General features: G+C 38.3%; 1 protein-coding gene across 5 annotated transcripts in view; it reads left to right on the forward strand.

Moving 5' to 3' along the window:
- The window catches only part of GRIP1 (glutamate receptor interacting protein 1), a 419,799-nt gene that overhangs the window by 384,147 nt on the left and 17,386 nt on the right, over positions 1-18,266 (forward strand). For all 5 annotated transcript variants that reach the window (XM_018576366.1, XM_018576365.1, XM_018576368.1 and 2 more), the window contains 8 exons: positions 4,088-4,233; positions 5,304-5,384; positions 9,740-9,809; positions 10,844-10,989; positions 13,974-14,118; positions 15,212-15,351; positions 16,286-16,471; positions 17,171-17,327. In XM_018576366.1, coding sequence (XP_018431868.1) covers positions 4,088-4,233; positions 5,304-5,384; positions 9,740-9,809; positions 10,844-10,989; positions 13,974-14,118; positions 15,212-15,351; positions 16,286-16,471; positions 17,171-17,327 — 1,071 coding nt within the window. The remainder of the gene's footprint in view (positions 1-4,087; positions 4,234-5,303; positions 5,385-9,739; positions 9,810-10,843; positions 10,990-13,973; positions 14,119-15,211; positions 15,352-16,285; positions 16,472-17,170; positions 17,328-18,266) is intronic.

Genomic DNA, 18,266 nt, shown 5'->3' on the forward strand with positions numbered 1-18,266 from the left:
TTTGAGTTTATCCAGAATAGTGTTTCAGAATAGCAGAGCACTTTGGTTGGGAAACACATTTTAACAGTTGAAATTATATACTGTAGGTTAATGTATTTGCAGCAATTTCTGCATTTCTTTAATTAAATGAGGGATTGGACTAAAGATACTAAAGGGAGTCATCTCTTCAGATGTATGTAAAACTTAGTTTAGGAAATCTAGGTAATGCTGAATGGCTTCAGAATTGGATTCATTTTATACCATTAGGGATTTAAATTGTGTCATAAAGTGTATCTAAAGCAAAAAACAAAAATGTAATATATTGCAGCTTACCTCTTTTTACATGAGGTGGCTGCATTAGTTTTGTTTTCTGAAGGCCTTTTTTTCGCTTTATTTTCACCTGGTGATCCAGACAATAACATATTCACTGTCCTAGGGTGGCTGCACTCAATCTTCCACTTTGGAGGAGCAGCATAGCCAACCTGTGGAGAGGGTAGTGCTAGATAGACTAGTAGATTTAGATGAGCTGTACATATGTGACTACAAATTAAAGCCAAACTCCAGATAACACGTTTTAAGCAGTTACTGAAGCAGTTTTGTTTTTCCTTTTGGGATTAAGGTTTTAGCTTAATAAATAAAAGCCAACCATTGTAAGCACCCCGGCATTGTTCAATGGTTTGTCCCAACCCTCTAACTGCTTCTTTTTTTTTTGCTGCACAGTTGTTGGAAAAACAACAGACTTGCTGGCAGGATCAACAGCTAATAAAACGTTGCTTCAGGGGAGACACAGAAAAGCACAACATTCTGACAGACTGACATTATATGAACTTTTTGTAATTTTTATTTTTTGAAGGCTAATAACATGGTCATTCATAAAAGGGAAGCTAATTTTCTGCTAACCAGAAAGCAGTGAAATCTACTGGGACCAGTAGTTTAACACACAGAACAAAAGTAATGGTGACGGGGGGCAGACGTGCCTTATACTCCTTTATAAAAAGGACCTTGAAGGGACATTGCAGAGTTTTATAGAGGCAGTAGGTATATTATACGGCCCATTAATAGTATTTAGCAAAGGGCCAACAAAACAACAACACTGCTGATGAAAGACTGGGAACAAGAGCCAGCTAAGCCTATCAAAGGCCTTTTCCATATCTTAAAATAAAATAATGCCCTAATCTAATTGTTTATTTACAATATCTATTAAACCTGCTTGCACCTGATCCTCGTGCATTCATTTTGTCAGGATCTAGCACAGATGCATTGCCAATATCTCAGTTAATATATTTTAGATCAACGTTTGTGTTGTGGTAGCAGGGTAATAGACAATGATTTGTTTTTTACGTTTCTTGGCTTTTAAGTGTTATGCCTTGTTGGTGTTGTCATAATATTTATCTCTGATTTATCACAGTTTCACTAAACCTTTGCATTTTTTATTTAGGAAAACAATAGGTCGTCAGTGAGAATCTTCTCAATATGCATAGCACAGAGAAGCTGTATTCTCTTTAAAGCTGAATGTTTTTTTCCTTGTAGCTAGGAAAATGTATTGCTCACCCCCCCAAAAAAAATTGCAATTTTGTAAGCTTTGTTTTACTGTTGATTTTTGAGCATTTATAATGTCTGCAAAATATTGTTATACTGTTTGTTAAATGTGTTCTCTAGAGAGCTTTGAGATTGCTGTTTTTTATTACAGATTGTTTCAAAAATTTTGGCCATCTTTACAACATATTTTTTTCAGCTAGGTTGTTCCTTCATGCACATGCAAGCTGTCTCTATGGTGCATTTGATAGATTCCTAGCGTACATACTTTTTTATGACTGGCTGTGTAAGTTGTTACAAAACACCAGAGTTTAGACGTTGACTGTGACGGACTGAACCGTCACTGGGGCTGCTGGAGGAGCCTGGGGGCTAGCCTCCTTCCTACTGACTATGGACCTAGAACTATGGAGACCCCCCTCAGACCCCTTGGGGTTACATGGAACCATTCTCCTAGGTTCATGTGTGGAGTGACAATACTGCATGTTTCCCCTGACAGCAGGCTGTCCGGAGGGGCCATTGTTGTGAGGATCTGATTAAGGACATTCATTAAGTTCAAAGAGTGTTTGTGCTTAAGGACTTCCAATGCGGCACCTTGTTGTCTGGGGGAGGGGACACACTAAACTCTAATCTGATCCTGTGAGGTATAAACTCTGTGTGCTTTCTTCAATAAAGCAGTTCTTGGTTTCCACCTCAACATTGGTGTTGTCTGATGATTGAGGAGTTTAGCTTTCTGTCCTAATATATTTGTTCTGTCCAATAACTTCGGCAGGTTTGGGCTGAGGACACTGGAATTCAGGTTCCAGTGGAGAAGAAGCTGATTTCTGACGGAGGTACCCAGTCGGGGTACCAGGCGGTCTGTTACAATTGGTGGCAGTGGTGGGATCGGCTTCCTCTATACGGGCAGTCCAAACCACCTCAACATTGGTGTTGTCTGATGTTTGAGGAGTTTCGCTTTCTGTCCTAATATATTGGTTCTGGACAATAATTAGGCAGGTTTGGGCTGAGGACACTGGAATTCAGGTTCCAGTGGAGAGGAAGCTGATTTCTGATGGAGGTATCCAGTCGGGGTACCAGGCGGTCCGTCACATTGACTATGGATAGTTTGTCGATAATAATTAGGGTTGGTGCTGTGCAAAAGAGCTTGTGGTTGTTGGACTGCTGGTGCAGAAAAATCTATTTGTAATGTAGAAGATTTTTCTTGAAGGACAGGAAGGGCCCATAACAATGCCATGACATGATCTAAGGGAATTCGCATATAACAAAATTAAAACAGGTTTTGTTTCTGGGTTGTTTTTTTTCCGTTTTAATAATTCTTTTGAAACCATATTTGCAGTTTCACATAGTCATTTCATTTTATCATTTCTTTCTATGGTAAAGATGGTAAATAAAAGAAAAATACTAAAACTAATTAAAATGGAATAGAGATGGACTCCTGCTATCCTTTGACTACAGTGTATAAAAGCAGAACCAGCAGGAAAAAACTGCAGTTTGAAAAACAGGGAGCAAAACACAAATTAAAAAAGCATAGTGCTACTGTTTATGTAGAGTAGTTGAGGGGAAAGGGATCTGCAAGTTGCTGTACCTTTCTGCTTTTAGAAAAAGTATAATTAAGAAATAGACATAAGAAAAAAAATACTCCTAAAACAACTATAATAAAAGCCAGGGGCGACCCGAGGCCGGGTATCCGGAGCGGATACTGTGTGACACCCCACCGTGACATCATTAAGCATGCACGTGATGTCACCTTACTCATGCGCGGCCATCTTTGTGGTACCTGCCGGCAGCCATCTTGGTGATGGGCAGCAGAGAGAGGAGGGGACATTCACCCGGCGGGATATGGTATGCCACCAGGTCCCCTCCTTTCTTCTGCAACTGTCAGGCTCTTGGTCCATGACCGAGTGCTTGACTTTTCAGATGGGGTGACACCAAAATGACTGTAATTTTGGTGTCACCCCTCAAATGGTGTCACGCAGGTGCAGGCTGCACCCCCTTGTGACGCTACTGATAAAAGCACTATTTTCTTTTCATTGTATTGTATGAATTAACCATATACAAACCATGAAAATTCATGGAACTTCACATAACTTTGGCAAAATTGGTAATTTGGTCCAGATATGATGCCAAAAAGCCAATGTGATATACTTTACTGACAGAATGGAACCATTTTATTATATGGACAAAATAATATAAAATTGGATTAGACATATCTAACCCTAATGGTAGGGTTTAATGCACTATAGGATTATATATTTTATAGCATTTCTTCCCTTTTGTGTTTCTTCCTATATTTACAGGATGTTTGCATGTTTATGTGAACCAACTGTCTACCCTTTGCAGTATATGTTTTTGTCTGCAATGTTTTTTTATTGCTAGAATGCAGTTATGGGGTTTTGGATGTTTGGCAATGTCGTCATCATTAATCTGAAAAAAATTAGATGATAATATAGCGACTTGTGAAACCTTTTAGTAAAGTATGGGCACAATGTAATCAAGACTCATAAAAGCTTAAGTTTCTGGGTATAAAACCATGCAAGGTTGTTTTTTATGCCATAAATATGCTGTACTCTTGCAGGTGTGGTATGCTGCAGGTGGGAGACCGAGTAATTGCAATAAATGGTGTGCAGACAGAGGACAGCACTTTTGAAGAAGCCAATCAACTTTTGAGAGATGCAATTATTGCTGGAAAAGTAACTTTGGAAATTGAATTTGATGTTGCAGGTTGGTTGAAACTTTCATAAAATAAAGGGCATGCTAGATTATAATGGGACCAGAGCATAATGTTTCTGTAAACTGCTCTTCCTAGAAAGTGATGAGTATATAGATAGGTAAGGAATCATCCTGATCCTATGTGTGACTTGTGTGCATTGAGAACATTAGAAAGTCTGGCATTATCAGCATATATTGTTTGCAAGAGGCATCGGCAAGACCTTAGTTCTAAATTCCAAATGGGGTTAGATAAGTGGGATGCAACACTATTTATGATAACACAAAGTTGAGTTTGAAATTTATATGTGATTCAAATCCGAAGGAAACAGTCGTTCAATGTAAAAGATCTCTCAGAAACTTTCACGACTATGTATGTAAAAGTACTCACGATTGTACAGTAACAATATTACTAGACAAAAAATCATTTTTCTCACCAAATGTATCAACTCCTACTATTCCAACTTTTAATGTTGTTTCTGTATTCTTTCGATGCTGGCCTGAGAACGATAATGTAGGTTTCTAGCGATGCTTATACATACCTAAGGAAGCCTTTCATTTCTTAATATGCGGAAAGCTGGCCTGTGCCTTTTGCAACATCCCATATATAATGTATGAACACATTTTAAGAGTCTTAAATTTTTAGGTTTTTAAGTGTCTTTAAGGCTTAACTTAAAATAAAACTGTCATGAGAGCTCTGTGGAGGCCACTATTGCTTCTCCTTCTGAACAAATATGCAGATAAGGACTTCAGACCTTTCTTTGACTTTCATAAACTATATGCCTGTTCTGCGATAGTGGCTCAGATCCATTAACGCCATTGGGTTAGGATAACTCCCAGATGACATGCATTTTTAAAAGGTCAACAATGGCAGCCCCCACATTTGTTTTTTATGGCAGGTTTACTTTAACGTGCTGTTAAGTTTTTATAAATATTATAGTTTTTTAATGTAAAATACATTTATATTTATGCAAGTCATAGTTTCAGGAGAACATCAGAAGTTATTTCTTTGCAGTATTTACAACACTTTTATTGTTGCTTGTTTATATTGATGGTTATATTATCTCCTGCGTATTGTTTTTCAGAATCTGTGATACCTAGCAGTGGCACATTCCATGTAAAATTACCAAAGAAACACAATGTTGAACTTGGCATCACCATAAGTTGTAAGCAAATGTTTCATTATTGGATTTGAAAGTGTTTTTGTTAGAGTCTTGATGAAGAAAGCAGTGCCTGTGTATTTGTTTTCAAGAGAAATGTGTTGCTCAACCTATTCCATTCTCTTGCTCGTAACATGCCTCTGGAACTTTGTGTATCTAAATGTATTCTTAAAATCCAAAAAAGATTATCTGGAATCCTTTTTGATGTTTCCATACCCAGATTGCATTTTTTTTCCATGAAATGGCAACAAGTAGGGCTGATTTGAAAAATGAAGGCTGCCATTGATGTACTACTCACTGCTTGGTCTGTGACACAAAAAAGTATGAAACCTGATACATCCAGACATCTCACATTTTCAGAAAGAGTTCAGTAGTGGCAGCCCCACATATATCTCCTATGATAAGTTTCCTAAACCTGGTTGTTTACCATGAGTTACAGCCTTGATTTTACTCCTGTTTTCAGGGATTTCGCTCAGACTAGAACTAAAGCCATCACTTTTTTTCATTTTGAATAGAGTAAGGGAGTGTTATAACTCCCATCACTTTTTTCATGCCATCTCCCATTGGAGAGATTTCCCTTCACTTCCTGTACCATAGCCACAACAGGAAATGAGAGGAAATCCCTGATATCAATGGGGTCACCAGAACTAGTGTCCTCATTCCCCTCCATTCACGTTCTGGTGACAACTCAATTTTTGAGGATTTTCTTTCACTTTGAGAATAGTCACCGGAACAACTAGAGAACAAATAGAGAGTGTGAATCTCTCTAACTGGGACACAGTTACACAGCAATATAAACCTGGCAGGTGTGCCTATCCCTCTCCACTCTATCCAAAATTAAAAATAAATTGGTTTTAATTCTACTTTTTTAAACCACTATTGGATTACATTTACCCATCTGCATTTTTCATGTTGTGCCATCTAAATGCATGCATTTCATACACATTCAGCCTTATGGAGGATGCGTTTTGCTGGAAATCAAACCAAAGATTCAGCAAGCTGGGTTTCTTTAAGACACCTCACCAAAATGTATATGTCACTGTTGTGATATTACTTATTAGCTGTTTGCTACATTTGCACCCAAGCTGATAGTCTTGGTGGTTTCAAATATTTAAAGTGTATGTGGAGCGTTAAACCCCTGCCATGTTATTTTTGCTCTCCGTGTACCACTAGGGAAAATCCCCTTGTGGGACGCAGACTTCAATATAAAATTGACAGAGGGTCTAACTCCTCCCCCTCTATCCAAAACGGAAAAAAAAAAAAAGGTTTTACCTAGATATACAGTTTGATTGTTAGCAGTAAATGCCGTAATATTTATTCCCCAGAACCTTTGTTATATATTTTACCATCTAGAAGCTGAAATGGTAGGTGCTAAAATTTCAGCGCCTTATACTAAGCATAAGAGATATGTGATCTCCAGCAGCCCTCTGCTGAGATGCGTCAACATGTCGGTGTTTCAACCATGGCGGTAACATGCCTCTTGTACAGAGTGCTGGAAGCGCAGCCTGGAAATGTCTGCCTGCGTTAGGGATTACTGTAATCGCCCAGCATAAAAAGAAATCATGCTGTTTTACGCCTAGTGGAAAATGTGACTATATTAATATACAGTTTGAAATCTTCAGCACAGATGCTTAACATACCCTGGGGACTCTATGACCTGCTGTATAAATGAGCTGGGAAGAAAAGTTAAATAGGACAGTAATGACATTAACAATGCTATATAAATGCTTAAAAAAAGATGGTGATGATTGCTTAATACAAATGCGTAGAACAGAGTATATAGTAGAAGGTGTATGAATTATGAATGAAGACTGGGTCAGCTGGCAGAAATAGATACAGACAGGAGAGCTATAAGTTAAGGTAGCAGTGTCTCACTTTCACTTAGCAGAATGTAGATAATGCCAAGTCAGGGATCGCTCAGGTTACATCCCAGTGGACAAAGCAGGAAGTTGGGAAAGTTAACAAGCCATTAAACTCATCAGGCTTTCACTGAATGGATTAGAATTTCACAACAGATTGTTGTCACAAATGCAGCCTGCCGATATGACAAACGAATGGAGCCATCCTTTTTTAATTTGGCAGACACATTTAGATGCATCTTGTGCTATTAGAGATGCACATATGTTAAGACAGGCTGATTTAATAACATTTGTTGTTTGTTTGCAGCTTAGTTTTTGCAAGCCATATGTTATTTTCTCAAAATATGAATAAATGTAGCAATTATTTTATTAGAAATTCCCAGTTTATATGTTTCTAACTTTGGGACAAGTTTGAAATGGACATTTTTTTTAGATATTTGCACATTTTAAATTGTTAAGATAATTACTGAGAAAAGGCGCTAATGATTAATAAAGGAGTAGCCCACCCAAAATTGATGTTTCAGTTCATGGTAGATGTTGGAGGGTAAATTCCTTTTTACACCCTCTGAGGACCTTGGTGTTAGAATCAAGAAGCTAGTATAGCCCTGTCGAATATGTTTTTACATTTACATCTAAGAAAACCTAATCACATGGATCCTCCCTGTAGTTCCCTATAGCTCGGAAGCACACTTGGCACGTTGTTTTCTGTACCAAACAAATGTTGATATTCATAGAAGCCCCTAAACCATTTCCCCCGTAAACTCTACCTACATGTCCAGAAACTGGCCAAATCAGTGCAGATTGGGGTCAAATGCCTCACTTCATTGTGGGATCTACCAGATAACTTATTCTTATGTGCCATGTGCAATTAGTGCAATTGAAGATACTGCATTATGGATATCCCATGGTATTGTAATTCTTGCAGACATTCACTGTGAGGAAGCGATGTACCATGCAAATACAGGAGAGACATGACTTGCCCAGTAGTTTCTTCTATTTTTTCTATAGGTTCCTACAACTTCACCATCGCTTGGAGGCACAATTCAGGGACTAGGATAAACCTATCTCTGAATACCCACTAATAGGAGTGTTAAGGTGGCAAGGCCCCAAAGGGTTATTATCTACTCTCTATTCCCACTTGCTTAGCTGAGTGAAACTTCACAGACTATTAAGACTAAATTGCAGACCCTACTACCTACTATGTCTCCAGAGGAATGTGGTGATATATATGTATTCCTCTTATACATGGTCTCTCCAGTGTTAATAAATAGCTTAACTCAATTTTAGATTTTACACCAAACATGCCTATCTCGTGTTCGACTGCACAAAATGGGACGTATGGGCACCCCTAACTGTATCTGATTTAATAAACTCCAGGTAGATTTCATGCTCCTCATTTGGGGCTGTTGGATTATATCTGACTTCTGGCGGCAAATGGTTAATGTGTTCAGCACCTTACTGCAACTTCCTCTTCTCTGTATGCCTGACATTTGTTTATTTGGTATAGTAGATAAAGAATGTTTACCACACTACACTAGAATATTACTGCGACAATCTTTGTTTTTGGCTCACGAAGCCATAGCTAATGAATGGATGAGTCTATGGGACCTTTGGTGCAATTGTGCTCTCATGTTAAGTTTGCATAGACCTCCCTAACCGTAAAACTATACCTACCCTGCTCAGTCTAAACTTTTTGGCAACATGTTTTAGAATATATGTATGTAACAAAAGCACATAAATGACTGTCCTTGTTCCAGGTCATTATTTTATAAAACAATGTATCTGTTTTGAGTTCAGTGAACAGAATTAAAAATATCTCTGCATCAGAATTCCCATTACATGCTTCAAGCCAGAAGATGGTTTAACATAATAGACTCTACTTGTAGTAAGGGATTTTGGCAGATTTACCCTTCAATTATCTGGCCACTGAAGTTATTGTCAACCAAGTTTTTATGTGTTTCAATTGCTTGTTGCCAGACACACTTTAAAAAGTAGATTGTGGTACAAAACAATTATGTTGGTAGTCTCAACAATAAATATAAAGAATCATTTGTAAATTAAATGGTAAACACTAAGTGCATTAAGTTGATTAGAACTTTAAGGTCAATCAAAATAATGTAAAAAAACCTCTAAATAGAGGTGCATATATTATAGTTGAGGAATTCTTACATTTTATAATTTAGAGAACTGTTATCATTAGTATCTCCTTGATTCCCTAATTTCCAACAGTGGTTTATTGGCCTCCCAGAGCCTGGGGGGCTAAGATATGACTTGTTTTACAATCTTACTAAGGCAGGTTTCATTTATACAAGCGAATCTGCATGCCGCGGGCAAAGTGGTCTTTTGTTCCTTTATTGAACTTGTCACAGTTTGTATTTCCCATTATACAGAAAGCAGAGTTTGCCTCATTTAAGAAATATGCTGTGAGTTCTTTTTTATAATATAAAACAGTTGGATCAGTTTTGGATTGATTAAATTCTGTTTTTTGTGTGTGTTCTACAGCTCCGTCCAGTAGGAAAACGGGAGATCCACTGGTTATTTCCGATATAAAGAAGGGCAGTGTTGCACATCGGTGAGTGTTCTGTTCTATAGCCTTTTATAGTATTATAAATCATGAAAACTGTCTGAAACATACTTTACTGTACAACTACACAGAGGCATTGATTTAATGTGTGTTCTTACAGAATAGCTGCACCATGCATTGCATTGAAATATAATAAATACTTGAGGTATATTTTTACCTTGGCAGGAAATATAGTGAATCTGTTCAAATATAATTAAACTCTCATTGCTGAGTTGATTTTTAAAGGTGCATGCTAAAGTGTAACCATACTGTTCTTCACTTTCTCAAATAGTGGTGGGTGACTGGCATGGATAAGGCATGCATTCAGTAAAGTCTAAAATGTATGAGCTCTTCCCCTGTATAATTGTTACAGCGTGTAAAGTTGGGATAAGGACAACATGCCCGGCAGCCTGAACTTTTAGAAACCAAGTCAACATTGGCCGATCCCATATTTCTGTTCTAATAGGTTTAATAGTGGGTACATTACTAAGATAATTGGCAGAGATCCTGACAATATGGCAGTTGTAGGACTACGTCATGCTTTAGCTTAAAGTGACACTAAACTCGGGAATTAAATCTTTAAAATGCATTCAAGTACCTTAACTATTAACAAAAATGCACCTTGTGTATCACTCTACTTAATTCCCCATGGTCCCTGTGTGTGTTGTAAAGTAGCCACCCGTGCCAAGCTCGCTCCTGTGATGGACTACAATCTCAATACAAATTAGTAAACTAAACATGAGATTGTAGTCCATCACAGGAGTAAAAACTTTTTTTTAAGGGTACATATATGACTTTTTTTTCTATAGATTTATATATTCTAGATTAAGGAAACATCTGCCTTCTTTTTTGATTAAAGCATTTCAGTCAGGTTAGAGTTTGGTGCAACTGGGGGAATTATTTTCACAATTAACATGACATATGCAGTAAACTTTATTGCAACAAGAAGAAAAACATATTCTTGCGTATGTAAACATTATGCAAATACAAGAGATACGTTATTACTTTACGTTTAAAAAAAAAACATGATTGTCAATGTACAGGACAGGGACCCTGGAGCTGGGGGATAAACTACTTGCCATAGACAACATCCGACTAGACAACTGCTCCATGGAGGATGCAGTTCAGATTTTGCAGCAGTGTGAAGATCTGGTGAAGCTGAAGATACGCAAAGATGAAGATAATTCAGGTGGGGAAGTTAACAAAATAATGTATTACCAAACAGATTCTGCTTTCATTTTATTCTATTTTCTTCTCTTTAGTTATCACTTTTCTTCATCCACCTCAGGCAGTTGTATACATTTTGGAATAAATAGATCTGTCCTTTTAGGCTGTGTCTTGAGTTATAAATTATTAATTCTGTATGTGTGACATTCAAGAGCACATTTGACCTGGCTGTGGATGTTATGCCACTATGCTTACATGAGAAATAAACCCCTTCTTTTTGGCTATGCTCCCATATAGTGACTAGTTATTGTATTAAAATAGAACTATGGCTTGCCAATAAAAAGAAATGTGTGCTGCAGCACTTAATTAGAAGTCCAGATTTATAGTTTCTCTTGGTCCCTCTGCAAAGTCCCACAAATACTTGTTGATACTACAAGTGAAGTCCACCTAATGTTACTTCCTGTGATGGTGTGGCAACAATGTTGCACTGCTGCTGAATTCATGGCAGAGAAGCCATTCTCATGTAGGCCGTACCTGCTTGCACTACATTGTCACTGCTGATCACAAGCCGGTAGCTTGTCAATCAGCATCTGGCCACACTTGTCCACTGCTTTCTGGGTTGATAACTGTGCCTCTGTTGCTGAAACTATCCCACTTTGAACTGCAGTGTCTGGAAATGGGAGTATGTGAGACACAAAATGAAGGCGGATTTGGCAGTCAGGGAAGGTAAAGAAAGTTTTTCTTTACATTATGAGGTTTGTGCATCACATAGTAACTGGTTTTAATACTTGTCATACAAAAGCCTTTAGTTGTACTTTAAATATTTATAAAATATTGACTTTGTAAATGCTAACAAAGATATCAGTAGTAGTCACTGTAGGGCTCTTTCCTTGAATTTCTATAATTATTGTATAATTCGTGCAAGTGAAGATTGTGTTTACATAGATTTGTGCTCAAAAGTTTGCATACCCTTGGAGAGTTGGTAATATATGCATCATTTGTAAAGAAAACATGAGTGAGCAGGGAAAACCCAATTCTCTTATGGGATTCATATTCAGCTGAATGTCATAACAGAATAGCACAATCGTAAAAAAAAACATGGCAACAAATAAAAAAAATTAAATGACCCGTTCAAAAGTCTGCATACCTTAGTTCTTCATACTGTGTATTGGCCCCTTTAGCAACAATGAGAGCACGCAGTATTTTGTAATAGCTGCCTACGAAGCCCTGAATTCTTGCTGGTGTTATATCTTTCCATTCATCTTGTCAAAATGCCTCCAGGTCATGGAAAGTCTTTGGTTGTCTTGCATGAACCACACGTTTGAGATCTCCCCAGAGTGGTTTGAGGATATTAAGGTCGGGAGACTGTGATGACCACTCCAGAACCTTCACCTTTTTCTGCTGCAGTTAAGTGCGGTCAGGTGAGGCAGAGCCTCACCTAGTATTAAGGAAGAAAAAGCTGTCAGCTTCCAGTCTGAAGCTGACAGCTTTTTTTTTATTTAGACTGACTTGTAAGAGGTTACACAGCAAGGAAAGCCTCTGTGCTGTGTAACCTGTCATGAATGGAGCGCCGCCTGTTAATTACAGGCGGTGCCTCATCCGGCTTTTGACACCATTGTTATGTTACACAGCAGCGGGCTTTCCCACTGCTTTGTGTAACCTAACATAGTGAGGCCAGATCTACAACAGCCTCTACTTGGTGTTAGAGGCTTGAGCTCTGTGGATGGTTTGGACCAATGGCAAAGCACAATTGGTCCAAGCTGTCCAATCAAAGAAAAGCCCAATCAAAACACTGAGGATATCTATCTGGATGCTCCTCCCTTTTCCCTCCCTCCTCCACGCATAGCTCTGTGGCGGGGAGGGGGCAGCCAGGGGGAATGCCTCACCTAGCACGGACCTTACTGGACATTCCTGTTCTTCTGTAACCATCGGACGTTCAATTTGGCCTTGTGGTTAGCGTCATTGTCGTGCTGGAAAATCCAAGAGTGTCCTATGCGCAGCTTTCATGCAGAAGAATGCAAATTGTCTGCCAGTATCTTCTGATAACATGTTGCATTCATCTTGCCATCAATTTTCACAAGATTCCCCATGCCTTTAGAATCTGGCAGTTGTGGCTGCAATCTTTCTTGGTCTACCTGACCTTGGCTTGGTCTCAAGAGATCCCTGAGTTTTGCACTTCTTAATAAGTGATTGAACAGAACTGACTGGCATTGTCAAGGCTTTAGATATCTTTTTATATTGTTTTCCATCTTTTATAAAGTTCCCCTACCATGTTACGCAGGTCTTTTGACAGTTCTTTTCTGCTCCCCATGGCTGTGTATTTAGCCTGCTCAGTGCATCCACATGAGAGCTAACAAACTCATTGACTATTTATACACAGACACTAATTGCAATTTAAAAAGCCACAGATGTGGGAAATTAAACTTTAATTGCCATTTTAACCTGTGTGTGTCACCTTGTGTGTCTTTAACAAGGCCAAACATTCCAGGGTATGTAAACTTTTTATGAGGGCCATTTGGGTGATTCCTGTTATCATTATGATTTAGAAAGGAGTCAAACAACTATGTGATAATAAATGGCTTCATATGATCACTGTCCTTAAATAAGAGTTTTTTTTCGCATCAGTCATATTTTCAATATCAATGCCAAAATGTCACCATATCTGCCAGGGTATGCAAACTTTTGCGCACAGCTGTATCCAGAGAAACATTGTTCCTTTCTTGTCAGCATTTTATAGAATCTTAAAGACGAGTTAAATACATCTTTCTATATTGCTTATCTACAATTGAAGGGAAAAAAAGTTAGCAATTTAATGACTAAATGGTTTCCAGACTCTCTGGTGTGTAAATAATTCTTCACCCCAGTAATCCTAAATGTCTGGCAGCCATGCACTGTCATGCCACATTGACTAATAAAGATGCAATGCAGTTAATCTCCTAAGTGTTTGCATTTAATTAGAGATGATCTCCGCACTGATACAGAGGCAAAAATGTTTTATACTTGTAGATGAACAGGAGAGCTCTGGAGCTATCATTTATACTGTGGAACTGAAGAGGTACGGAGGGCCATTAGGAATTACGATTTCTGGCACTGAAGAGCCTTTTGATCCCATTATCATCTCAAGCCTTACTAAAGGTGGACTGGCAGAAAGGTAATGACTACCCTGCAGCATGTTTCTATAAAATAATATAAAGAAGTCTACGCAGTTGTGCCCTAAGTTCAAACATAACCAAAGCAATATCTGTATGCCTTTGTTTTCCTCTTAAGGTGCCCATACACCTTCTGATTATCGTGCGATAATGGCGGGTGATCCCGCGAACGTACGATAGTCGGCAGGTGTATGGGCACCGTGTGACCGCATCTACTGTACGCACGACTAGATTGCGCTTGTATGACTGTGATAGCGGCATACGAGTTTAAGTTGTACTGGATAGACACTGATAAGGAATGCTCACTGTACTGCAAAGGGCTGCATAATATGGTGGGTTTGTATGAATATATGTAACAATCTGTATCCATTGAAGCTAATTCTGCAGTGCCCTTATTTCTCTCTTTCTTTCATGGGGCTATTTATACAGAGCAGATGAACTATGAATATCACAAGCTGATTTAAAGTGCTCACCTGCTGGTAGTAATTACTTAATTGAAGAGATTGCATAAGAAGAGGCTCCAACCAACAATTTCTCAAAATACCAAATCTAATCCTTGTGAAAAATACTTGTCTGTTATTATGCATTCAAAGAGAAGTAAAGTATTGAATTATTTCCTGTTTTTATTATGATGAATAACCCTTGAATGTATTGTTTATTGTGAATGACCTTGGTTTTAAGTGGAACTATTTTTTGGGAGTGGAGTGAGGTGTGATCTGGTCCATGACCCTCATGATGATATCTCCCCCTTCCTTTTGTGATAGCCTGGGCTCTGCATTGAGCTGAAGTTCCTGGTTCTTTTTTCTGAAATCCTTTCTCCATATGTTCCTATGGAAGATCCACTAAGGGGGCACTGACCCCATAATGCTGGTAAATTCCCAGTAGGAATATATGAAGGATGCACTCTAGACACGGAGTGACATTTAGCTTGCAGCAATGCTCTGCCTACCACAGTAAGATCAGGAGATATTCCTGCCAAGGACAGCAGTAGAGGCTCAACAGGGGATCAAACCCTTACTGTGTCTTCCTAAACCTAAACAAATAAAACATTTGGAATTATTATAATGTCACACTTTGTGTTTCTTCTGATTTTAGGACAGGCGCAATCCATATAGGGGATCGAATACTAGCCATAAATAGCAACAGTCTAAAAGGCAAACCTTTGAGTGAAGCCATTCATTTATTACAGATGGCAGGGGAGACTGTCACTTTAAAAATCAAGAAGCAAAATGATGGTAAGCCAATTTTCTGTTTAATATGTGCTTTAAGTACCTTTTTGGTGACTGTTCTCTACAGCTAGCCATCCTCGTTTATCACAGAAACCTAAATAAGAACTGTCTGTTTTGTCTTTCTGCCATTAGACATGTACATATCTTCAGCACATGGCATTTTGCTAGGGATTGTTAATGAAAAGATTTTTGTCAGGAAGTGGTTAAATATTTGTTTGTTTAGAGAGAGGGAATATAGAAGCTGAAATAACACCTGAGTTTATTTTGGGTAATATATAGGGATGCGCCGATACCAGTTCAGATACCAGTGCCGATACTTGGTCTTTTTTAATGAGAACTGCTGGGACCTAGCTATGGTGCTCCACCACTGTCCTGAAATCATTAGTGGATATTGTTTTAGAAAATAATATGTGAATATTGTCACATGACAATAAACAAAAATGTATCAGTACTTGTGTCTGTAAGTACTTGGGCAAATATCAGTATTTGCAAAAATGGTATCGGTGCATCCCTTTATATATGTTTATAAAAACGAAATCATACATTAAAACAGGGATGTACAAATTCCAGGAGCTCCGTGTGCTCCTTACAAATGACAGCTGCCTCCTAACTTTTTTACTTTTCTCTAGTCTAGTCCTGGAGCTGGAAAAGTATCTGTACTTGTACAGAGTACGGTACTTGGTATCGGTGCATCCCTAGGAATATAGTTAATACCAAGTGAACAGCATTAATTGTAAATAAATGTGATTTAGTGTTTCCATTGACCATGCATTCAAAAACCATTTTTTTTCCCTTTATGAATATTATATGCATTCATTCCAGCACAAATCAGCTGAAACACTATTAGATTTCATATCTGTGATTCTTTTCTCTGCCACAGAAATATGCCCTGCTTGTTTAGCTTTTACTCATCATGTCCATATTCACTCTTGTCTTTAAGAAACAAGCCCAAAGCCATTTGCATCACCAATCAGAGTGAGTGAGCTGTGTGATGCTGACGATGACACTCCTGTCACTCAGAAATCCAGCAACCTCTCTGATATTTACTCTACCACAGTGCCGAGTGTGGACAGTGCAGTGGAGTCCTGGGATGGATCTGCTGTGGACACAGCTTTTGGAAGCCAAGGTAAATAATATATGAAGATCAGCATAGCTATTTATATTACAGCATTGTTTAGCATGCAAAAAAGTTCTGTAGAGCTAAAATGTCACTTCAGTCTGAAAAGGTGCCCATGGTAGACTGCAGGCCATCGGGTAGAAGCTGTGTCAGTGTATTATATGTTCCTGAGTAATGATAACCTTACCTGTCATGAAATGCAGTGCAGTCAGCCTCACAAAAGGACAATCTGGCTTTATGATTACTCTGTCCAGTCTGACAAAATGATTTACTTTGTAAGAGACTGAAAAAACTAAAGAAATAGCCAATGTTTTGTTTTTTTAACCAGGAGACTCTTTCCTCTACGATGGATTTATGTTAAAGACACAAACTACAGTAACCGATGTCAACCAGTTAGAATTCTTATTTTGATGACCCTTGTTTATGAAATAAGCCTGCTTGCAGCTAGGTATGCTGCACTTTGCACATCATCTTAGCCATCTGTGCTGGTGTCTTCATTAGAGATTCCTGAGTCTTCTGGATGGTTTGTACTGGTAATACACTGAAAGTATTTAGTCAGCAATAATAAGAAACACTGTAAAAACTCCCCGTTTTAAATTGGACAGGGGAAGTATTATATGAACTAAACTTTACTTTAGGGAACTCAGGCTTAGTCTGGAAAGAAAAAAAAAATAGTTCATCCTTTTTAGTGAATTTTTTTGTGTCTAGGTCCAAACTTCCAAGCGTCGGGATTCAGCTTCAATGCATATGAATGGAGGAGCCCCATGCAGAAGGGCAGTCTGTCTCCTTTAAATAGACCAGCTAATAATCACTTCCAGGACACAGGGCTTAGTGATGATGAGTGGGAGAGACCTGCAGCCACTGGGTAAGTAATACAGCCTCATACTAGGATGTCTGCAGCATAAAGCAAGGGTAATTGGAAAGCCCAAACTCCTTAGACCCGGGAGTCTACCTGCAGTGTTCTGCTTTTCATATGTATCACAAACCAAATTCTACCATGTGGATTACTGGTTCCCAATGTCCTTGTACCTTTGTAAAAAAAAATGATCCTGGGTGGTCATGTAGCAGTTTCCTTATTTAAAATTTGTGGTGTGTTTTTTCCTCAAACTGGTCATGGACATGGGTTACAATCACCTGATCTGGCCGTATGCACCCAGATTGAGCAATGATCTCAAGTCAGTACTAGCAGTTTAAAAACCTTATCCATGCATTCTTGTTCCTTCTGAACAACAGTGTCATTGGTTGTATCTGCCCACTCTTTTCTCCACCCTTATACATATGTATCACAATACCAATCAATACTACTCAGATGAGATTTTTCCAACTAATACTGTTTATTACAAACATATATTGCTGCACTTTAAGGTAAATGGCTTAATTGAGCAATATTTTAGCAGCTTGACTAAGTGGATAAATATCACCTACATAGCTCTACGGGAGGCTCCATCACTTTCAACCAACTTTCATATGAAAAAACCGATGGGTTCAGTCATCTTCAATACAAATGCCCTTATTTGGTAATTTTTTTGTAATCGAAAACTTGTTGAAATTGCCTGAAAACTGTTGTGTTTAGCCAGCATGAGACTGTGAAAAAACACAAAAAAGAATAGCACAGCTGTATATTTTGTGTCTAAATGATCACATCTAATCACCTATAATTTACAGACTGAAATATAGATGCCACCAAACTGTGAAATTTACAGCTTCCTTTCACTAGTGTCACCGACTGTGAGCTATACAGTTTCTTTTTACTGGTGTCACCAACTGTAAAGTTTACAACTTCCTTTCATTCAAGTCACTAACT

Source organism: Nanorana parkeri, unplaced genomic scaffold (genome assembly GCF_000935625.1).
Source record: "Nanorana parkeri isolate BGI_ZX_2015 unplaced genomic scaffold, ASM93562v1 scaffold65, whole genome shotgun sequence".
NCBI classification, from domain to species: domain Eukaryota; kingdom Metazoa; phylum Chordata; class Amphibia; order Anura; family Dicroglossidae; genus Nanorana; species Nanorana parkeri.